The sequence below is a fragment of the Poecilia latipinna genome, unplaced genomic scaffold, assembly GCF_001443285.1.
Source record: "Poecilia latipinna isolate Pla-1442-1.1 unplaced genomic scaffold, P_latipinna-1.0 Scaffold407, whole genome shotgun sequence".
Taxonomy (NCBI): Eukaryota; Metazoa; Chordata; class Actinopteri; order Cyprinodontiformes; family Poeciliidae; genus Poecilia; species Poecilia latipinna.
The window spans coordinates 194,580-218,670 of NW_015113023.1; the positions used below are offsets into that span (position 1 = coordinate 194,580).

The following is a 24,091-nucleotide window of genomic DNA, read 5'->3' on the forward strand; positions in this document are numbered from 1 at the left end:
CATGTGACCGCTTCCATCCAGGCTTCATGCTTCTGTCATTATGTTAAGAACAGTTATTAGAAAATAGGAACAGATTTAGATTGGTTGATTTCCAACAGGTTTCTGATTCCAGCGTGAATCTCCTGGACACTTCAGGATGTTCTGGGAGATATTGGATGTTATGTTTTATTAAAATAAAGACACAAAAATAAAACTGGACCACACAAGATTAGCTTAATCTGTATTCAGATGCTATTTTACCACATTAGAATCTAACGTGGTAACGTGGTTTTGCCTTTATTTATGTTTAAAGGTATACGCACTGATCCTACTGGAAAATACTTAGTTTGCCGACGTTTCTTTAGAGGAGATTTCATCACTCCTGAGGTGATGCTCAGCGCTTAGAGGGATTTAATTAGACATTTAATTAAACTGAAAAACTGTCTGCATGTCTCCACTAAGGAAAAATAATAATCTTCAGAGTTGGAGGAAAACATGGCCTGTCAACACCAGAGCAGCAATTTGCAGCTGCAGCAAATGTGTAAGCTAAGATTAATTAATGTTTTTCTTCCACCTCTTTTCTTCTCTGCAGTTGCAAACATCCTTTGGAGAGAAGAAGGTAACACATTAGCAGTTCTTAAAATATCTTTTATTTTCTTTGTGCACTTGAAATTGTTGGCTTGTTTTGAGGGGTCAGCAGATTTACTGACTCCACTGACCAAAACGACCCACACAGTTGTTTCCTCCAGCAAATGTTGCTGCAAGTCCCAACCAGAAAACGGGAGCAGAGGCTTTAAAGGAAACGATCCACATTTTATGGCAGATCCAGTTCTGTGGCTACAATGAAAACAGCTTTGTGGGTTTTCCTTCATAAATGCATTTTATACAAAATCACCAGAAGCTTAATGTGATTCTGCTGTAAGGATCAGTTGGATAAGTATCACAATAAACTTTAGTTTTTACCTTTTAAGACTTTTTCATAACTTTACCAACAAATGTTTGAAATCTTGAGGTTATAAAGTTCATATGAAGTCCAACCAGATCTTCATCTGTTCATCACAACCAGCAGTTTGAAGCTCCGCCCCTTTAAGAGCCACAGCTGTTGCTAAGCAACATGTCAAACACTTTACCTGATATCAGCTGTTGGAGGAGGCTGGATGTATTTCCCTGTTTTGATGTAGTTAAAGTTCTGGACATGTTGCAGCCGGACCCGCTTTCATCCTTTATGTGGAATATCAACATGTTGTGGAGCGTTTCTGCTGCGACGCCATCTTGGATGTTTTCTAAAGCAAAATACGCAGCGTGTTCGACACGATGCGAACACGTCACACGGTTGGGGAACGGATGGAGGAACCGCTGAGCCTGCAGAGCATCGATTCCCATCCTGATCCAGCGATTTTCCTCAAACTCTTTCAGGCTGAGCATCACCTACAAACTGACCTTAAACTCCCCGCAACGTCTCACTGCACAACCTGACAGTAAAATATTCGTCTCTTACCTCACTGGTTTGTTCCTCCTAATGAGGAAGGTGGCGCTGCTCACGCATTGTCTCTGCAGACATAGATCTACATAGATCTGCATAGATCTACATGTCTATGTGTTGTAATGTTCAAAAACTAAAGTTCTGCATCTGAAAAAGTTCCATCTTCAGCTTCTCCTTCCAGTGACCTGGTTTTATTTTTAAACACAGTGCTCTGGTGAGCTAGCTGTAGTGTCGGACTACGGCTAGCTGTAGTGTCGGACTACGGCTAGCTGTAGTCCGACCACTAGGGGGCGCCTGTGAGCCTCAGCTTGTCAAAGACTGGGATGCAGAAAGGCGTTTAGAAAGCGGTCCTGTGTTTTCTGCAGTGAATGTGCTTTAACGCACAGAGGCTCGTTTCTTCTTTGGATCTGTGGTATTTAGAGCCGCCGTGTCTCACAGCAGAGCTTGATCCTCCTGTTGCATCCAGACGGGTCGCTGACAGCAGCTTCTGGAGGCCTGCATGCGGTCCCAGCCTGCTCATGTAATGGCTCGCTAACAGGAGCCTCACTGAGTCCCTCTGAAATTGAAATGTCCATCACAAATACCAGATTTGACAAGAGTGGCATTTAGAGTGGCTCAGACTGCATTTGTTCTTTCGAAGGCGACGTTTTTGACAACATTTCCTTTCTTGTCCTGCTGTAGGGTTGAGTGTGGGAAACATGTTTTACGTGTTTTCTGATGAAGGCATCACCGTCCTGCAGCCCAGCGAATGTGAAATACGGAGACACCTGAAGCGGACAGAGAGGATCGTCGCGACCTACGTACGTACATCTGAACCATGAAAAACTGCTCATGCTACGTGTTTGAACTAGGACATACTGAGGAGAGGAGCAGGTGAAGTCTAGATGTGTTTCAGTTGTTGGTGTGAAACTGTGGGATGATTTTCTCCTTTCCTGGTGACTTTACAACACAAATACATGCCAGACCTTTTCAGAAAAAGGAAGCATGCTGTGTTCACACCAAACACGTTTCGCGCGTTAAGAACTCACCCGACGCTTCGTGTTGGACACGTTTTCATTTTGAAGTCGACTCGTTTTGCTCTAGACGCGCCGTTGTTTTCCGTCTTTGTACAAGATGAAAGTGAGGGAGGCACCAAAGTTTATGCAGTGAAGCTTCTGCAGTCATAAGAGGCTCAGATGTTCAGTTTCTGTTGAACCAACAGCAGCGACGGCTGCCAGAGGCATCATCTTATTTGGTACGATTCCTGTTTTTCCTCTTCAAATTGAATATCAAACCTTCAGATAATTCAATTTGCTCTCAGATCTTCCTGCACTGCTTCAGTCCAGGTTGATTTCCTCCCTCTTTGCTTTTCTAAATATAATGGGATTATTTGTGTCCATTAGTCAATGGCTTCCCACTAAACGGTGAACACAGTTCACCTTTGACCTTTTAATCCTCCGGATAACATCCGTCTCTCAGAGCCTTTAAAGGTCCAGGATGCTTGTTTCCTGGAGGGATTTGGGTTTTCAGGACTGTAATGGTGTGAAGGATCGATATAAACGCCGAGTGGCTCCCACTTCCTGCTCCAAACGGCAGTTTCTCCACCTGAGTGAGGCAGAGGAGCCGGACTCACCTGAATCCTGATGAGGGTTGGAAAACCAGGACAGTTTGGGTTTAAATCTGAATTCAAGTTTCTGAGTGGTTTCACAGATTCTACCTGATGATTTATTGTTTTTATATCAGCAGTTTCAAAAGCATCACCAGTGCAAAACGTTAAGATCTTATATTTCTGGTGAAGCAGCCGCCTGGTGGCTCTGAGATATGATGAGGAGATTTATGACGGGAATTCAGTCGCTTTGGATGTGATTGTTGTTTAAGAGTCAAATTAAAAATGTGGAAACAACTAATTTAAAAATAAAATCTGTACGTCATGATGCAGTAAGTTACACTGCAAAAACACAAAATCTTACCAAGTATTTTTGGTCAAATTTTTGGTGCAAATATTTTGAAATAAGATGAAACTGGGGACAAGAAAATGGATGGATGGAAGATGAAACCAACTCTGGTAACATTTCAGTAAGATATAAAAGCTTCTTTTAAATCCTCAATACTGATGAAAACAGATTATTTCACTTATAAAACGGGGAAAATCTGAGTGAAATAATCTGCCGGTGGAACTAGAACCTTTTCATCAATATTAAGAAATTATATATTTAAATTAGCTCTGTCATTTTGCTGATAAATTACTTGTAGGTTATTTTTATTTGAAGTGTATTAAGATATTTGGACTAGAAACTAATCCACAGCTACTTGGTAAGATCTTGTGTGTTTTTTCAGGTTCTGGTGGCTGTGGCTCTCCTGTAGCAGTCTGTGTCACAGTGGCTCTTCATTATGCTGCTAATCAGAACCAGTTTTAAATCTTTTTTAAATAATTGAAGTGACAGAAAAGATGTGAAGGATTCGTAAAAGTACGGCAACTAGCTAGCAATGCTAACGCTACGATTTGGTAACAGAATGATTTTTAGCGCAAAACTAAAGGTTCATTTCTCTGTTTAAGTAATCTGGACTGCCGCTAGCTCACTTTATGATTAAAATACACTTTTTAATCGTAAAATATAATCAGTAGCTCATAAAATGAACAGTTTTAGAGTTTTGGTACACAGGAGCTTTTTACAGCCGAAGACTTTTTGCTCCCTCATCTTTTCTGACGACTCTTTCACTGGTTTCACATCAGGTCAAGGGTCAATGTTTGTACTGGGAGCATAAAATGATAACTGAACTACACTGAGGATGCTACAGGTCAGAGCTTTCTCTGACCTGTAGCATCCTCAGGTCAGGTGAAACTGATGTTGCTTCTTAAACGGACTGAATCAGTGGGTGATGATCTGCTGCCAACGTTTCTGGTCCTGGTTTCCTCAGGAGGAGATGTGTCCCAAAGGGGAGGGCGTGTCTCCGCAGCGCTGCGTTTGGTCTTCGGCCGTCAACGTCAGGGAGAAGTACATCTACGTGACCCAGCCGCTCCAGAGCCGCCTGCTGGTCGTCGACATCCAGGCCCAGAAAGTGGTTCAGGTGAGAGCAGCTGCGTCTACAAACACAGATCTCACCACCTGCTCTATAAACTCAACATGAGCATTTTATTTTTACTTTACTGGATTTTCTTCCCACTGAATGAAAATCAAACATGTTTTAACCAGAAATCCTCCAGACTCAGACACACAGCTGCAGGTTTTATTATGAGGTTTTTATTCAAAGAAATTGATTTGAAAACATTTTTATTTTGCCTGATTTCATTTTTTTTGTATATTGATATGAATTATTATCATGTTTGTTCTTAAAATACCAAAATTTCCACTTTTATGTTTTGGATGTAATTTTTAAATATTAAATGATTGATAATTTGATCAGTATCCTTTTGGATGGATATTTCCAAACTAAAATATGGAAAATAAAATAAGGTTAAACCCACAACAATAAACGAACTGACTCAGTGGTTAGTTTGGTCCAGACTTTCTCTTGTTCTGGTTGGCATCTGGTTTGGCTGTTAGCGCTAAGCTAACAGGTTTAGCTAAAGGAGAGTTTGGAAAGTGCACAGGATGCTGGATTAGACGTGTTGAAGGTTTGCAGTTGTTCTCTTTGCAGTTCCAGATAACGGATCGGTCAGCGATCCGTCGGCTGTCGAAAGCTTGAAATATTGTTTTAATAACGGAGCTCTGCTGTAACAGTCTGTACACATCTGTCCAGATCTGCTGCAGCCTGTCTTTGTCTTCATGGTTTATCTGCTAATATTCTCTAGAAACCTCTAGAAGAGCTGCGTTTATGCTGAGATTAAAGCAACACAGATTATTTCCTAATGTGGAGTCAGTTAGTTTGACTGGTGAAGAATCATCATGAACTTTATGTGGTTTATTGCATGAAATAAAAATAACATTCTTTGAAGTTTGTGTTTGTAATGACAAAATCTGGAAAAGTTCCAGATTTATTAATGCTTTTACAAAATGTTCTGCAAAAATACAAAATCTTACAAAGTGTTTTTGGTTCATCTGGAGCAAATATCTTAATGCAATCAGAGAAAACTCATTTACAAGCAGCTGTTCAGCTTGGTTTGATCAATAATTCCTTAATATTGATGACAAACTTCTGCTTCTATTGGCAGATTATTTTACTAAAAGTATCTTGTCATAATAAGGATCAAGTATTTCTTCATCGATATTAAGCTCATAGTTCCTCCTGAAAAGTTGCTTGTTAGTTAATTTTGCTTTATTTTCACTAGAAACTGGACAAAAATACTTCTTAGTGTTTTTGCAGTGTGCCCTTTGACCCCTCATCCTCAGATAAACTAAGAAGCCAGAACTTAAAGGAAGCACCAAATATTCACATCTTTACATGCGCGTTGCCAGGTAAGATGAATCCGGCTCCCTGCAGCGTTGTGCTGCCCAGCTGGGTGCCGCCTGCGCTGCCATTCATCTTACCTGTAACGGCTGTTTAGAGCCCGAGTCCCTCAGGGCCCCTCGGAGGGTCAGCATCATTTATACTGAGGAGCAGGAAGAGAGGAAATTGGCCTAACTCGAGGCGAAGGAGGTGGGAGAGAAGGAAGGATATTAGCTGAAAGCCAGAGTAAGAGACAAAGAGGAAGAGGGACAGGCACTGTGCAGGCAGCAGAGCAGAAATGTCATTATAAGCCTGTTAAACGGCCTCGTTATGCATGTGGGGAAAACAGGACTTAATGCAAGGAGGGAATATGAACAAGTGGCCAGAGGGCAAAGGTCATCCAAACACAAACGCTGCTGCTGAAAAGTTGCTCATTTTCAATCTCAGGTTCTGATTTGCAATAATTAGAGATTTTTCTCCCAGTCAGGAACAATTTGTTTCTAATTAGTTTTTTTACTTTGAGGTTTGGTTTAGTTTTAGAATTTAAGGTGATTTATTAGTTCAGACATCTTTGCATGTTATAGTTTACATGCAGAAACTTCGCGCCTGCGCACAACGCTGCAAGACAAGAAGACGATTCTCTTCCTTCCCATCCCCAGCGGCGCTGCAGCAGAACCGTTAACTACAGGAAACCTGGAGATGAAGCTGCTGTTAGTTTAGATCGCTGCAGCAAAGGGAAAAATAACACAAAACTACTTTTTTCTCGCTCTGTGTCGGTTGTGCTACAAGGAGACTCGTTGCCATAGCAACTGACAACAACGCCACTGATGTATCAGGATTCAACACTCAAACGTTTCCCCACACAGAGCAGAACATTCAGTTCGTTACAGTTTTATGTTTTCAGGCTCCATGTTTATTTTGTGATTATTAATAAGTGATCGCTGTGATAGATTAGCTACTGCTGCTATTAGCTAACACAGCGGTGGTAGGTTAGCTAATTTAAACATCTGCTCTACTGATGATCTGTTGGAGATCATCAGTAGAGCAGGTGGTGTTTTAGTTAATTTTTTAACTGAACTAAAAAACACTGAATTCTGCAGCACCTCTATGTGTTTAGGTTGTCATAGTCAAGCTAGCATAACTGACCCGCTTCCCTCTCCTTTTCTTTCTTAATTAAAACTTTTCCTGACCTTGTCATAGTGTTAACAATTAGTAGCAAAGCTCTTTGTCCATTTTTATTTTATATTTCAGGAGAACATTTAAGATTTAGCATGTTATGTTTACAACTTAATAGCCAATAACAATGCTAATCACCGTTAGCAAGCAGCTTTTTGCCCACCAGCAGGAAGCTGGGGGTGGGATCTTACGCTCATGATGTCACCGTACAATATCTTTGAGTTCTTATTTGTTTTCTTTACAAACTTTCATTCCCTGTTACTTTGACACACTTTGAAATGTTAACACCATTTTGTTTACGATCATATTTTTTTTAATCCATTCACGGGTCTGCATGTTTGAATAAATCCCTAATTCTGTCAGGTATAGTCGGATCAAACAGAACTTCTAATTTTAACAAATATAACATTTTACCTTTTATTAAGAACAATATTAGTTCTGTAGTGGAAGGAGAAAGGCAGTGCTGTGGCACATTTGTCCATAAAGATGTTTTCCTGACACTTTGCTTCAACCTCTCTCATCCTGTGACCCACCAGCTGCCCACTTTCCTGTTTTACTCCATCAAACACTGGAAAACCACTTTCCCATCCTTCATTGCCCTTTCTGAGCGCTGCGGCTCCGCCTGGCTGGCCTCTGGCTGCGGAGGGTTAATGCATCCTCCATTCTTCCTCCTCTTTCTTCTCCCTCTCTGGTGTCTCAGGGCACAATGCACTTCTCTTTCAAAAATGTCCCTCAGGAGCAGAGAGGAGACGGCAGAATCCACGACCAGAGCATTTTTAAAATGGACATTTTAAAAATGGACAAATTCACATTTTGTACATTTTTGTAATTCCATTTAAATCTCATGGTCTGAAAACAGACCATGCACTTAAAAACAAAACAACAACAAAAACAGCCGCTTATTGGCAGTATGTTAATATTTCTTGTTGTCTGGAAAATGAGTCGTTTCAAAAACTTGAATCTAACATCACAGCAGGCACTGCCCGCTAGGTGATGGCTCTGCTAACTGCAGCAGAGCCATCACCTAGCAACCAGCACAGTTAGTCAGTGTATTTTTCCCACTGTATGTATTGTACAATGGCTGCTGGAAAAGACATCCAGAAACCACTTCCTTGCTGCATTCGGGTTGTTTGTGCAGGAGGCTCCACTTCTGCTTGTCAAAGGTGTATGGTTGTATAATAGTTCATCTGTTTGCAGCCATTTTCTGGTGTGAACGTTGAGTTGGGGGCGTGGCCAGCAGCTTGTTTGGATTGCAGAACTGAGCAGACTGAAATCTCTTTAAGGATGATTTTGTTCAAATGAAGATGTTTAGACCGACCCCTACCTGGTCAGTAGGTCACTAAGTTCTTGCTCCATCGTTTTCAACATGCTGGCTCTTAAGTGGTGGGCTGGCTCCCAGGCTGCAGGATTGAGGGCCCGGCCTCAGCGTTACCTTTGCTCCCACCACACTGAAAACACGCAGAGCGTCCAGCTTCTCCTCAAAGTGTTCATAGACTCACGCTGAGTTGAGACTTGGCTGACCGGAGCGGAGCAGAGGGCTGCACCCCCCATTACTGACAGCAGAGCTGCTGGTGAGCGTGTCGGCCGCAGACCGGGTAATGGATTGTGTTATTCCTTGTTGTTGACATTGCAGCAGATCTGAGGTTGAGTTTATTCCCTCACCTCGCCGATCCCTCCATGTTCTTTCCTCTCCCTGCTTTATTGTGTATTCTGTCTATTCTTGCTCATGTTGCGTTTCAGACAGAAACATTAAAGCGTCTCCAGCAGCATACAGTACATACAGTACAGCTCTGTTTCTGCTCTGCATCTCATCGTTTCCCTGATGCAGAATCGCCTCTGCTGACCTGTTGTTCATTCACGGTTCATGCAGTTTATCCCAGCTGGTGTTTAGCTTCACCAACGTATCCAAAGCATTTCTTGGTTATTAGTTTGCACTGAATCCAACATTAAAAGCTTCCTTAGAGCTCCAAGCAGCGGGATAATTAATCTGATGATTTCAGAGCAGCTTAAATCCAAAAGGAAAAATAAAATCTGTAACCTGAGCGACGGTTTGAGTTCACAGCATTTTAAAAGGTGTCACTCTGTTAGTGACGCCTCCTGTTAGTTGTATTTAATAAATGAAAGTTAATCTTCAGTATATAAAACCTACTGTTTGAATTCATATGTTTCCTTGTATTTGTTCGTTGCTCAGCTGGACAGACCGCAGAGGGAAGCCCAAAGCTAAATTCATGGGCTGTTATTTTCATATCTTTATATTATTAAAATGTCCACAGAATGGACTTTTTATTCAGAAACTATCTGAAATATTTCAAACGCCTTACAGTCTTAACAGAATCTGGTTTGTTGTTGCAAATAAAAGACAAGAGGTCAAAAGTCCAGTAAAGCAGAACCCATAGCTGTTCTTTAGCCAGATGTTGATGGGAAGATGGACCTGTTAGAGGCTCCAAAGCACTTTGGACTAGTCTGTAGGGTTTCCTCCAGCAGCACAGATCAGTGGTCTCTCTCTTTATGGAACAAATTTAATTTAATTTTAATTAAATTTGCTCAACATAATGCCACTGTCATGTTGAAGCTTTTACAAACAGACTTTTCCAGTTTTCATCTGAATTATTGCTGCTGTTTCTTCTGGTTTTGACCTCTAGGCGGTGCCAACAGACCCGTTTCCTGTGAAGATGCTCTATGATAAGTCACATGACCAGGTGTGGATTCTTACCTGGGGCGACATGGACAAAACTCACCCAGCACTCCAGGTAAGAGCGACACATTAATGTTGCACTGCACTGGTTGCTTATTGATCAGCCATGATGGTTTTATTTTCCAATACTCTGACCTCAATTTGGAAAATATCAAATGTCCACAAATCTTTGTCTGTATTTTGTAATTGTGGTGTTTCCATTAAACGGCATTAAATAAAAAATGAGGTGGATGTGAACAGCCAATCAGAGGAGACATCGGTGTCTTATTCAGGTGTTGGGACGATAAGCCCCGCCCCTTAGGAGCGGCTGGGTTTGCGGCATTTTGTGGAAACTAGTGGTTGGTTGTCCAGAAGAGCGATGGATTCAACACGTTGGAATGAAACAAAACTTTTAATGAACTGTGACGCTTACAGCCGAAAAAACAAACTACAAACCAAGAAGACTACTTCCTGTTGTCTTCTTTGTGGTTTTTGCCAGTAGTGACATCCTGTTACAGTGACATCCATTTCAATATGGCTGAAAAACCACATCATCCTGGAGCTTTTCTATGAAAAAAGACGAGTTTATGTTTCCATTAAGCAAATTTATTTCTGTAATGTCAGTTTGTGCAGCACAGATATTGATTGTTGAAGCAGCGCCGCTGCCTCGTTTTCACACCCAGGGCTCTGCTTTGCAGGCAGCTCAGAGTGAAGAACCCGTTCCTGGTAACTAATTGAGCTCAGTTGTGTTTGTGAGATTTAAACGTGATGCGATGCAGCAGCTAAACTATCCATGTTTTAGAGCGGTTAGCAGGAAAGCCGCAGCTGCAGGCTCCTCGCCTGGCGTCCCTCCGGACCGCTGGTGCTGGAGGCTTCACAGATGAGGGATGATCACAGGTGTGGCTGTGTTTAATCCTCCTCAGGGGACCGGCCCAGATGAGGGAGGAGAGCGCGGCTGCAGAGGGTCGATGATGGTGTTGTTTTAAAGTTTTGTTTGCGGTGCAGCAGGGGAGCTGATGCTAATCTCTGGAACAAACATGAGCGTCGCGGCGGAGGGGGGGGATCCCATCGCAGCCGGGTTCTGCTCGTCTTTGGGGAAGTTCTGTCTGTTTGCTCTAACAAATACGCAGAGGTGATATGCAATCAGATTTATTATGTTTCTGTTTGAATGAGCAATTAGAGATGAATGATTCATTCTGGATTGTTTTTCAGCACAGCTGCTGGTTTTCATGAGTACAGGTGGAAAACGTGAAGGTGGCGTCACGGTTTATCACATTTAACAAAGATGTGGAAAAAGACTTAAAATACATTTAAAAATAAGAATATATTGTAAATATTTAATAAAATGCCTCACTTCCCAGAGCTGTCGATATAAACCTTTTACCAACAGCGCACTCCTCAAGCTCTGAATAATATTTAAATCTACAAACTGAGATCATAATGGCCGATATTCCTTTGGTGCCCAGTGAGTATTTTCTCGTTATGTTTTGGATGTTCATCTGACATCAAACTTTTAGTGTAAATCTCAGACGATGTTTCCAAAAGCTTTTACCAAACTGATTCTGAAACTTTGCTTGATTAAAACTGTTTATGTGCTTAAATATGTCAGAAAATTAAACTTTATTATCCCAGTTATAAATCACTTCATTCTACCAGCAGCTAAAACGTTTTCCAGAGGAACTCGCTGACTTTGCAGCCGATCGCATCACCTCATTAAATCTGCAGCCGTCTCTCATGCATGTGGTCACAGTAGGAAGGACAGAAAATAAACTTCCAGAAGAACCTGGTAAAAATTATTTTAGGATTTAAGTTAAAAGTTACAGCAGCAAAAACAGTATTTATTCTTTTTCCCATCCATCTGAATCCACCTCGTCCTGCTGATGTTGGATATTTGTCTTTCTGCAGATCTAAAGGTGCCACTATGGAAAACTCGCCATCTGCGTGTGGGTTTTCACAGTTTCTACTAAGTTACAATCTGTGAGGCCAAACAGGCTGAAAGTCTGAGCGCAGAATTAAAAAGTACAATTTATTTTTGTTTTTAGTGCTTCAGCTTTGGTTATGTTGGTAAATGATTTGGATTTGATTCAAATATTTTATTCAGACAAAATAATTTCAGCCTCATTTAATCTGAAACGACCAGAGAGAGAAAGCGAGAGACGTTCAGCACAGAAATGTTTTTCATCTGCATACCTCCAGAAGTAATGAATAATTAGAGAGCAGGGCATGAATCTTTCAAAAAACACAACTGCATGGAAGCCGCATAATGGATTGCAGGCTACATGGATCACAACGCAAGTAAATGTTCTGATAATGTTAATATCATCTGAAGTGAGAGTAATTGACCCGTTTGGCAGGATGTGGCTTCGCTTCAGCGGCTCGTTCACGTGTGACGGTTTGAGAACCGCTGCTGTGGAAATTCATGTCGGTGGTTTTTCTAAGCAGCTGGGCTTCAGGACGGTTCAATAACTCTGAGTAAATATCAGAGGGAGAGTGGTTGTCAATTCATTAAAGACAAGAGGAGAAATCTTCCAGACAGAGACAGACATGGCCTTTCCAGTCCTGCAGGAGAACTGACAGCATGGTGAAATAATCAGCTCATTTCTAAATGCGGGATGCAACACGGGTGATGACGTCAGACACAAAAAGCAAAGATAAAAGCAACTGAGTAGAAGAAGGTGCAATAATGTTTTCTGGTGAAAAGTGTGAGTTTGTACAAGAAAACAGGAGAAACAGGAAATAATGGTAGGAAAGACGTCCAGGCAAGGTCATCTAAAGGTCAGGGTGATAAATGGCCCTTAAAAACATAAAATTATAACTGTACACATCTGCATAAACAGGATTCAGTGGACATATTTAACTCATTGTAGTAAATAAAAGTACCTTTCACCCTAAGGGGATAAGCAGCTGCTGAATCATTCGAGGCGCCATGATGGAGGGAAATGAGGGACAGGAGGATCGGACCGAGCGACTGAAAATGTTTCAGTTTTTTCGTGGTTTCTTCTTGTTCAAGTCGAGTTAATATGTCTGTGAACGTAACTCGCCTGGTTGGGCTCATAAACGGGGTTTAGTTTTAACAGCTTAGAAACCGACCCAAACCTCCTGAGTGTCGATCAAATTACACCACATGATTTATATCACCGTCATAAACCGCGTTTCCCCTGAAACCGGAGCGAAGACGAAACCGCTACATGCTAGGCTACATGGCGTTCTGGAGAGCGTGGCATCACGAGCAAAGGGTCAATAGAAAACTGAAATTAGGATCAACTGTCTTCAAAAAGAGCAAATTCATAAGAAATACACATTTGAATAAATGATCATTTGAATAAACAACCATTGTTTGGTTAATACAAGTTGCCATGGTGGTTAAAAGGTGAAAGGTCAAATGTGACCAACATAAATTCACTAATGAAGCAAGAAAATGCATCCAGTGAATATGTCAAATAATTGCAATTATAATGTAGTTTGAGTGAAATAATGTGGAGAAAAACAAAGTTGAGGCATCTGGGAGACCAGCTAATTTTCATAAGTTACACTTTTAATTTAAGAATCAAACACTGATCCAGTGTTTTCCCTCATAATCCATAATATAATCCATAACTTGGTTTATTGCTTCTCAGGAGCGACAAGAAGAGAAATCCAGTGTGACATGCAATACAAGCAGTAATATTAAAACGCCTTGGAAGGTTTATTGAATTTTCTAAATGACGAATTAATAGAACCATTGTTAGGATTAGTATTAAATTTAGAAACGTCCAAATCCTGCAGAGTGAATACTCTGTGCTGCGCCAGAACCAAATCCCGTTTGGTTTTGGGTCGGAGTGAAACTCCAGCTGAGTGGTTGAGCTTTAACAAAGGCACGCCTGTGGCATCAATGGAGAGCACCTGCAGCACGGCGGCCGCCTAATAATACATGAGTGATTGTAGATTAAACTCATTAACTCCCATCACAGCTCTGCAGTGCTGCTAATGACATTTTGTTAACAAGGTTTTTTCTTTCTTTAAATCGTAGCTGTGTTCTGATAAAAAAGCTGCTCTGTCCAGAGAAATGTAAGAGCATTTTGTGGGACTGTGGCATTAATAACTTGTTTTTTGTCCACCCAAGAAGGAGGCAGTTCAATAAAGTCTGACTTAAGTTGGTTACTTTATGAGGCACACAGGTTGGTAGAACACCCAAAAATACAGCATTACTGGAGTCAGAGTTAAAAGACGGCTGTCCAAGAAATTACTGAAGAGTAAAAAAGTATTTGGTGAAAAGTCTAGTCAAAAACAAGTAACTGATCAAATTATTAATCATTTAATAATCAAAAATCACATAATCAGACAGACCAAAATATAAAGTTATAAAGTGGAAATTTTGGTATTTTGAGGACCAAAATGACAATAATTGATATTAAAGAACAAAATTGTGATTTTAAACACACTGAGTCTCCTGTGGGGACAGAAGGACAAACGTGTCTTGTCAAACACTTTGATCCGATTTGACTCGGACTTGTAGCGCCATGATGTGCAGGATGATTCGTGTTTTGAGAACTTTCTGAGGCGAATCAAAGGTCGATGAACGTTCACTTCACTTTGCAAACTTGCTGATTCAGAGCCAGGAGGATGACATGAAAGATGAGGCTTTTATAGTGGCTTGTTCTCCTGAGACAACCATCTCTGAGTGAGACGCTGTTACAGAGAACTGAGGCAGAGCCACATATCATCGGCTCAGGTCATAAACTGCAGATGTTTATCTGCTCCAGGATGTATGAGGGTGTCACCTGAACAAGCTCTGGTGGTTAGGATCTGACAGATGAGCCTTCGTTCTACCTGACAAGAAAAAAAACAAATCGCAAGGTATTCAGGAGGAGCTAAAATATCACTGCTTATCGGAAGGGATTCATTTATATATTTGAACAGACAAAACTCTAATCTACAGCAAAGTTTGTGAATTTAAAAATGTTTTTTATCATTTAAGCGTGTTGGTGTTCCATAGTTATCAAAGTAAGCTTGAAAATGACGTTTTTATGTTCACGTTTGTCATCTGTCATGTAATTTAATTTTGGTTTAGTTTCTAGTACAAATATCTTAGTGCACTGGAAATAAGATAAACTAACTTAAAAGTAACTTTTCAGCAAAAATAGCTTCTTTTAAGTAAATAATTAGTTTTGCTTCTCTGAATAAAACAAGCAGACTTTCCGTTTACAGTAAAACAGAATATGATTGGACCGCAAACATTTAGAAATTGCAGCTGAATCAACACACAACTCGTGGTGTCACACTTATGGAAACTTTGTAGCTGACGGCCATTTTGGTAGGTAGAATAACTGTTGTGACAGTTGCTATGGAGATGTCATGACAACAAGCTTAGAACAAGCTCTCACCTCATTCCTATCTACTTATAAACAATATAAGTACATAACTCTTGAGTAGTCCACCCACCTCTGGGTAAAACTGAAATACCAGTGATATTTACTGTAGTATGTACTGTAAAATTAGCTTAGCTTATGTAGCTTTATTCTGCTAGCTAAGATGGATGTTACTACCTGTACTCACTCTGCTAGTCACCAGAACCTTCTTATTCCACTAAAGAGTTCGTACATCCTTTACAAAGCTCCTCCATGTTGCACAAACTCTTCCTGTTCACCAAGTAGTGAAATATGTCATAGTAGGAGATCATCTGACATCCTTCAATCCCAACAGCAGCCATTATGCTTGGTGTCGGTAAACTTTGATTTTGTTGGTTTGGAAGCCATGATTCATCTATTCTTTGCGCTGTGATTGCCTACCAAGATGGCGCCAATATGTACAGCAAAGTTTACAGAAAGCTCAAGTTTCTGCATATTTTTTCCAGGTAATTCCTCAAGCCAGTGTGGGTGAAGTTCATCATGCCGTCCAAACCACTTTTCAAAGGGTGACGGACTTCTTCATCCCTCCAACTAACCTCATCATAACTCACGTGAGGTAAACCAGCCATGTCTGACCTTAGACTCTCCAGTAGCCTTACTGCTTGCTCAATCAGAGCAAATTAGAATTTTAATGAGAATTTCCATGTGTAATAATCCTGTCCCCTCCAAAAAAGCCTCGACAGGCAATTAACCTCCTGTTTGATCTTCGTCTGTGTAGGTTTGCATTCGTCTTCCTGAAAAATGAGCCGGCGGTCCACAAGATTGATCTGGAGACCTTCCACCGCGTCAAGACCATCAGCCTGAAGAACTACAGCTGCATCCCGGCCAGCATGGCCTACACACACCTGAGCGGCTTCTACTTCATCCAGTGCCAGAGCAAGAGCCTTCTGGGCGCTGCAGCTCAGCTCCTCGTCGACAGCGTGACGGACACCGTCATCGGCCCCAATCAGAACATCACAGGCCAGGCTTATGTGTCGCCAGACGGTCGCTACGTCGTGACGCCGGACCCGAGGCGCTCCAAGCTGACGGTTCAGACGGTGTCCTTCCAGGGAGAGCTAACGCTAAACCAGGAACTAGACGAGCCCATAAGCGTCTCCGATATGGTTTTCCAGCCTTCTTTCACGGAATCGAACCAACACATGTTGGTGGCGGTGTCCGGGTCGGGCTCGGACCTGCTGTTTGCCGATCTGTCATCAGGAAGCACGGAGGTTCTCCGGAGCCTCAAAGAGCCCCTGGCCGCCCAGGCCTGGCCGTGGGGGGGCCCCAACAGAGTGATCGTCTCCAGCGGGTTGTTCGGACAGTACCTGGTGACGCCGTCGGTTGAGTCGCTCTTCATCCTGGACGGCAAACAGAGAACGCCGCACTGTGAGGTTTCAGACATCAAAAGAGCCAACACAGTGGTCTGGGTTGGCGAGGTATGAGTAAAAAAGAAAAGCCGGAAAAACGGAGACTTAGAATTAGAAGTAAACGAGAAAAGGAGAAATCAGGCCAAATTACCTATCATTAAGATTTATGTGAACCCAACCTGGGACTGAGAGAAGGGAAACACGCCTGAGAGATGTATCAAAAGTACACCTAAAAATAGAGAAAATACTAAGAAAATCTGTTGTGATATTTCTATTGGGAGAAAGTGTCAATGCCGTTCAGTGCAACAGTGATCTATGTGCACTTAATTATACAGAATTGTACATTATTGCACTTCCTTCCATGTTATCACAGCAAATAGGTACCTGAAGAGGCGAAAGTAACAACTATGAACTATGCACAATGCTCACTTTTTTTTTAAGAATAAAAAGCTTTCCCAGTTTTGTTAATCTCATGTTTGTCGTTCTCACCAGTGCTGCATATAGTCACCAAACAGTCTGTCTTGTCTGCCTCTAGTGTGTAGTGTTCTGAGTCCTTTTAAAAGCGAACATCTGTTCACTCATGGTATTGTACTGTACTCTCTGAAAGCTTTCATTCATACTGGCAGAGGTTGGCTTCATGCACTTATCTAATTCCCTCTATTTCTGTTGCCTATCCAAAGAGTCCAATTGGTCCATTAAGCAACTATGGATGCTTCAGTCGCAGAGGAAACAGAAAGGATGTAGCGATCTCCACAATGGTTTAATCTCCCCTAACTCACTGTTACCCATGTTTACTTCAGAGCTGCAGCACGGCGCCGTGCTGTGAAGCCTAAAAACACCACTTAGCCGATCCATCGGGGCAGCGGCTCCGGTTTACGCCAAGGCCGAGGAAAAGCAGCATTGTTCATCCAATCTGATGGGCTGTGAGCATTTGTGCATCCACTCAGAATTACAGCTACAGGCGTCAACGTTTTAAGAAGTTATGGTTTAACTTTGAGCCCCAAGTTTAAAAGCTCCACCTGGATATTTTTGCTTATTTTAACTGTAAGAAGTTCTTTAAATCTCCTGAGAGTAAATAATTTGCTCATTTATCCATAACTGGAAATTTCAGTATAGTAGTTATTTTCATAATTTACCGTCTATAGAGACATCGTAATAACCCGACGTCGGCTGGAAAGCCAAACGTCTCAGGAACGTTGGATTTTTTTCAGATGGCACAAAGTGTCGCTGAATTACAGTACTGCAAATTTGGCTGTCGACACATTCGGTCTACAAGAATTAAATGAGATGCCAGAAAAAAGCATTTGGAGTTTTTTCTGCACACTGCCAGTCAGCTGGCTGAAAGACAAATATTCTGCTGTTTGAGAAACTTAAATGCTTGTTTTTGAAATTATACACAGCGTTTCTTTTAAACAACAGAAGCAAGAAAGCTCAGCTATCCAATAATCAGCTTGGTGCACTTCAGTGAAAAGTTCTCAGGAATCGCCTTCCTTCGTTCTTTCATACAACCGACTGACTTCTCAAATCCGTTGGATGGGAAACGTGGCTGCAGTTTGAGTTTAGAAAATCTCTTGGAAAGGAGTTTAAATCATAGCAGTGGTACTTCAGAAATATTTTGTGGCTGTAAAACTTTGTAAAAACATAAGCAAGTTCAAGCAAGCTGTGTAACTGTTTCTTAAAATATATTCTGTATCTTTGAAAACCATTAGCAATATGTAATTTATACAAAACCACTGACCATATAAGCTAGCTGTAGGGTTAATGATGACAATCCTATGGACCCGTTGCATGCTGTTTTTTACATTTTTTCCCGCACAACGCTGGAGGGCAAAAAGACGATTCTTTTCTTTTCCGTCCATCGCGGCGCTGGTAGAACCGTTAACTAAATGAAACCATGAAGCTGTTATTAATTCAGTGCAGAGCCACAGCAAAGGGAAAATAACGCAGAATAAAAACGATTTAATTTAATATTTATTGCATTTTATTGACAACTTGGCAGCTAAAACCAATGCTAGTCATCGTTAGCAAACAACTTTTTGCCCTCCAGCAGGAAGCTGGGGATGGGGTCTGGTGTGTGACGTTACGCTGCAATGGGTTCATGGAAGTTACTAAATGAACACCAGCAACTCTTTGTGTATGAGAATAGCACATTTTCTCCAGCTGAACTGCATCATTCTTGGTGTAATTGTGTTTCTGCAGTTCCACTAATCATTGCAATGATGAGCTATTAGCAGCCAGACATCTCTGCAGCTTCTGTAATAATGACTGAAACAAGAAAGCCTCACTAAGCACATCCGCCTCTCAACAGCAGGGCTGCTCTGCACACCAATGCTTAGCTTGGACAACACGCTTAATGGACTCGCATATCGGGCTAAAACGGCTGATGAGCGACTTTTGTTTCAAATTATGAGATTTGTCAGAACGCTGATTCTAGGTCTATTTGTAGATGATTGAGAAAAATCGTATATTTAGAATAACGCAGCAATCAAAAAGTCTGAAAACTTTAACTTAACTTTCCGTCTTACAGCAGAAAGCAGGAATCAAAACGGAGATACACTGCAAATACACAATCTTGACAAGTATTTTTAGTCTTTTTTATTTATTAAATTTGAATTAAGACAAAACTTACAAGTATTTTCAGCAAAATATAGAATATATATAGAAGCTTAAGTAAATGTTTACTTGATATTTATGAAAAAGTTCTTGTTCTACTGGCAGTTAAATTTACTTAAAACAAGCTTCTGTATCTTGCTAATACGTTATATTTAATTTTGTCTTAATTCAAGTGTATTAAGCTATTTCTGCTAGAAACTAGACTAAAAATACTTGGTAATATAGTATGTTTTTGCAGTGTACATTAATTATTCATGCAGTTATGCGCTGTATGAACCAAATGCTAAGAGTTTAAACTTCAAATCAGAGCAAAACCTGAAAACTATTTGAATAAATAAAATTACCGTTTTATTCATTTACAGAGCTTTAATCCCGTTTTTTGAGTGACTTGCTACAATAATGATTATAAAAGTAAATAATGAATCTGTTTAAGTCACATGTGCATCATGACTGAAACCTCGCTTCTTTTAAATGTAATCAGTTTTTAAGCTAACCTCATTAGCCGCGGTGCTTCAGTGGATAAATTCAAGAGATCCAAATCTTTACTTATTAGTTTTAGTTTTAGTTAGTTGCCCTAAATTCACACAATGCCTTAATCTACATAATGTAGCTAAGATGTTGTTACTATAAACGTTGATCCTTTGGATCTTGAAGGCAGCTCACTCATTCAGCGTTTCTCATTAGAGGATTTGTGCGTTTTGCTAAACGGCCAACTTGTGCATTTGATGTTTTGTCTGCAGCCACAATTTAGTTTGAGGCAGAATGGAGACATTTTTGTCAACATTTGAGTTTTTACATGAGTTTCCAGAGGTTCATGTGATTTCTCTGTGAGTACAGATTAAACTTTTCATCGTTTTGCATATTTGCAACGTTACGACCACAAATTTCAATGTACATAGAAAGTAGAAAGTAGGATAAAAATGCATTAAGCCTTCTTTTCTCTGATCAAATTTATTAAAAAACAAATTAAGTTATAAAATACAAAATTACTAGAACAGGATTCCACATATCTTAAGTTTTGGGAAGAGACACAAAACGAAAATTATTCTGAGAAATTGTATATTTTACTGATCTGATCACATTTAAGGATTTTATATTTACATCAAACTAACACCAGGTGGAAAATTAGATGATCTGCCAGCTCAACAGACATGCTGCTTGCTAGCTTCATTTTCCACAAAATTCAATTCAAACCTTTCCTAAGCTTTATTTGAGCCAGCTGACTAGCAAAGCGCAGCAACATGAGGAGAAAACTGCAGTGAATCCATCGTTTTTCTGGCATGTCATTAAAATGACTAAATTTAAAGAAAGGTGCGATATAAAATCATCTGGTGATTTGGAAACTAACTTAAAAACCAGAAGATGACAGAAAACATGTAGAAAGTATCAGTCAGATGAGATTAAACTTTTAGCTGTTTTTGGTCGAATGTGTGGCAGAAAAAGATGTCGGATTGAGGTGAATATTCACCTTCCAGCAGAGCTGCAAAATGTAGATTTAATTCAAAGGATACACAAAATCTCAACAAAAAAATTACTTGGGAATCCAATCTGAGCCTGAACCATTTCACCAAAAAGAGCAAATATTAGTTTTATTTGTCCAAACTTGGTAGAAATGTCCCAAACAAAACATGAAAACTTTTTTTAACACTGGCTTTTTTCATCCACTTCACAAATCTACATATTCCCAAAATATATCAATAGATCTAAACAAAAACACTGAGGTTTGTGGTTGTAACGCACTAAAATGAGGAAAAAGAAATTTATCTCGCAGATCACAAGTACTCACAGCCATTCAAATGAAATGTTGCTGGCTTTTATTTTGGCAGGTCAAACATCTTTAAAATGAGATCCACAAAGTAAGATGTCAAAGTCTGGTTTTAGCATGTAGCAACCCCAGTTAAGTTTAGTTATTCGTTCAGAGACTTTTAGGTTTGTCTGATGGATATTTGCTGCTAATGCAATATTCTGGTTTTAAAACTAAAGACAATTTTAAGAATATCAACAGCGATCTGTTTCTTAGACCACTGTTGCACTGAGAAGACAAACGTGTCCAAATACATTATGCTGTCATTTTATTTTTTAAAATAAATGTTAAACTAGTTTTTGGCTCTGCTTCCTGAAGTTCCAACTACATAATGATCCAAATTCACTCCCGGCTAAATCTGAATCCTGCATGTAACCAAACAGCTCTGCAACATGACCTCTGACCTCGCACTGATCGCCCAAAAGCTGCTTGTAAAAGTCACTTTTCAGTAAGACACACCGCTGCTAGAGCCAAGGAGCGAGAGCAAACCTCTGCAGCCGTTAGCGGGTGATTCTGGCTAGCTCCCGTCGTTCTGTGGATCAGTGTTCCTGTTTTAGGCCGAAAAGCGGCGCAGAGCCTCGCTGCTCAGTGTGATAGAACCACTGTTGTAGATAACCTTGTTCCAGATAGGACACCTTCAGACATGACATGAACCTGTACAGTTTTCTTTATGCATTTTGTGTGTTCTGGTTTATGAGGGAATTGTTTTGTAAGAAAAAAATGGAAATAAATATATTGTTAAAATCATTTTCATGCGGTTCAGAGTCGGTTTGTCAAACTAAGATGGTACAAATGGTTAAAGTTTGATGATAAAGGTGCAGCACTGATTTTGCTCTAAATGCAAAATCAGAGTAAAATAAAGTTTAATATGTGATATTGTATTAGCAGCTCCCTTTAAAATAGTATTTTGAAACATTTCTGAACTGAATGCATGAATAAAATGAAAAATTTTTGCAGGGACGTTTTTTTTTTCAAAAAGCAAAACTGCAAGAACAGTTTATTAAGTGTGGATTAAAATAATGTTTTTTAGAAAGTAAAAAGATGAAATAATTATAAACTGATCTAAAGAGATTCAATAAGCTATCAATCAACCATAGTTTAATCTAATCTGATACCACAGATTAATTAATTAATCACATCCACAATCCCAGTGTTCACATATGAACCATTTCTTTGTCCGTAGCGGTAAAAAAACCAAACACTGTCTGACTGTGGAGATCTCACTTCACCGAGTAAAACCTGAGGTGAAAAAAGCTCCGCCTGCGTGAGCCGAGGCGACGTGGAAAACGTGAAGCGTCTGTTCGGCGCTGACAGGAAGCGCGTTTACACCTTTTCAACATCTGGTGTAAACCTGAAGAAACGCCTCCCTGGAGGGTTGGAATGAGTGAGCAGATCTCAATCTGTCTGCAGAGCATTTACAGGTAATCATTCACCAGGATAATTACTGGAGTGGTGAAACCGCAAGACGCCGACGTGTCAAAAGCTTTTAAAGAGAAGAAACAGGCAAGTTACCGCAGTCAGACGGGGAAGAATCCAGAAATTAACTAAAAAAGTATCCGTCCAAGAAATTACTGCAGTATTTGGTAAAAGGTTTACTCAAGTACTGAGAGTAACTGATCAAATTATAAATTATTTAATGTCAGAGTTGGGTATTTCAGTAACGCTTTTGAAAAATGTATATTTATTAGGAGTACTTTATTTTCACTTTAACGTGAGTAATTTAATTATAAAGCATTTATTCTCTTACTTGAGTAAAATTTCTGGATTTTCCATCCATTCAATGAAAAACATGTATTAACCAAAAACTCAGACTCGGACACAAACCTGCAGTTTCAGACATTTTTTATTGAAAGAAACTAACTTGGAAAAAAAAATCTATTTTTTGTTACTTATATGAATTATTGTAATTTTGGTCTTTAAAAAACTAACAGGAACTGCAGGTGTGTGTCTGCCTGGGGGATTTTGGTTAAACATGTCCGTTGTTTTCCCATGTTTCCTCCCTTAATAACTCCAAACGCCGTGCCAATATGAAGCTATGAACATAAAGAAACAAAGGAGAAAATGTGTTCATTTTTATGGGTTTTTTTCACTTTAGATGTGTGGCATCAGTAGGTTTATTTTTACCCGGTTCTTGCTGGCAGGGCGTCTGCAGGCGTGTGAACCGTTCTGGGATCCGGTCCACGTTGGGATGACAGAGCGCCTGAGATCAGCACAAACTCTACATCTGTTCTCACTTTTCACTGGCAGGAAAGAAGCCATTTTCTTTCCATCCAGCCACAAGCCTGCAGTTTCAACAGACTGATTTATTAATAGTGAAACTGGAAAACCTTCAGACTGCTACAATGTTTTGTATCAACATTTTTACTAAAAGAGCCCAACAACAATGAATTTATTATAACTGACCTAAAACTATATTATAAATATGGATTGCATTTGAATAAACCCTTTAAGTTTTTGGCTTCTGTTTTAACCAGAAGCTCAGACAGACTCACACCTGCAGCTTCTGTTAAAGTTTAGCAAGTTTCTATTGAAAGAAACTGATTTGGAAATAAATTATTTTGTCTGATTATTAATATTTTTTGCTTGTATAAATTAAAATACCAAAATTTCCACATAACTATATGTTTGTCCGTCTGATTATGTAATTTTAAATATTAAATGATTGATCATTTGATCAGTTACTCAGTACTTGAGTAAAACTTGTTAAAGTATTTCTACTCCTGCTCTGGTAAAATGTACCAATGGGTTTCATTGCAGTGAAATTTCTCAGCAGATTTTCTGTTCTGTAAAGCTTCTTATGTGATTTTAACTTATTTTTGAGAGGATTTTTTTTTACAGATTTCATATAAATCTGCAAAGACAAAAAAAATTAAAGATTTCAGAATAATAGTTTTTGTGTCACAGTCTGCGATTTGAATCCGTTTTCAGTCAGTGAGTCTTGATTTGGACTCCATTGTGAATTTCTTATTTTCAGACACGATTCCCTTACAGATTTGGTAAATCATTTTTCCTCTGGTTTCAAACCAGTTTGTGAAGGACGACTCGGCGCTCTGCATGCCGGTGCTCAGAGATTAAATAATTTATGTATGACACATAATTTGCTGAGCACACCTTTATTTCTGACACTCTTCATCACAACCGACATCAGATGGAACGCTAATACCGTTATTATTACTGACACCTCAGCTGCAGTGAGACCCACACGATCCGTCATCGGACCCGCGCGATCCGTCATCGGACCCGCGCGATCCGTCATCGGACCCGCGCGATCCGTCATCGGAC

The 24,091-nt window shown here is 40.1% G+C and overlaps 1 protein-coding gene and 2 long non-coding RNA genes across 5 annotated transcripts in view; 1 reads left to right on the top strand and 2 right to left on the bottom strand.

Moving 5' to 3' along the window:
- fstl4 (follistatin-like 4) overlaps nt 1–16,862 on the top strand; it is a 193,251-nt gene extending 176,389 nt beyond the window's left edge. For all 3 annotated transcript variants that reach the window (XM_015037466.1, XM_015037465.1, XM_015037467.1), the window contains exons 11-16: nt 572–598; nt 2,144–2,262; nt 4,361–4,510; nt 9,628–9,735; nt 15,493–15,602; nt 15,765–16,862. In XM_015037466.1, coding sequence (XP_014892952.1) covers nt 572–598; nt 2,144–2,262; nt 4,361–4,510; nt 9,628–9,735; nt 15,493–15,602; nt 15,765–16,467 — 1,217 coding nt within the window. In that variant the 3' untranslated portion in view covers nt 16,468–16,862. The remainder of the gene's footprint in view (nt 1–571; nt 599–2,143; nt 2,263–4,360; nt 4,511–9,627; nt 9,736–15,492; nt 15,603–15,764) is intronic.
- LOC106950545 (uncharacterized) overlaps nt 14,013–24,091 on the bottom strand; it is a 105,640-nt gene continuing 95,561 nt past the window's right edge. Inside the window, exon 3 of the long non-coding RNA XR_001425634.1 lies at nt 14,013–14,468. This is a non-coding gene — a long non-coding RNA (uncharacterized LOC106950545). The remainder of the gene's footprint in view (nt 14,469–24,091) is intronic.
- Nucleotides 17,187–24,091, bottom strand: part of LOC106950544 (uncharacterized) — a 20,620-nt gene continuing 13,715 nt past the window's right edge. Inside the window, exon 3 of the long non-coding RNA XR_001425633.1 lies at nt 17,187–19,100. This is a non-coding gene — a long non-coding RNA (uncharacterized LOC106950544). The remainder of the gene's footprint in view (nt 19,101–24,091) is intronic.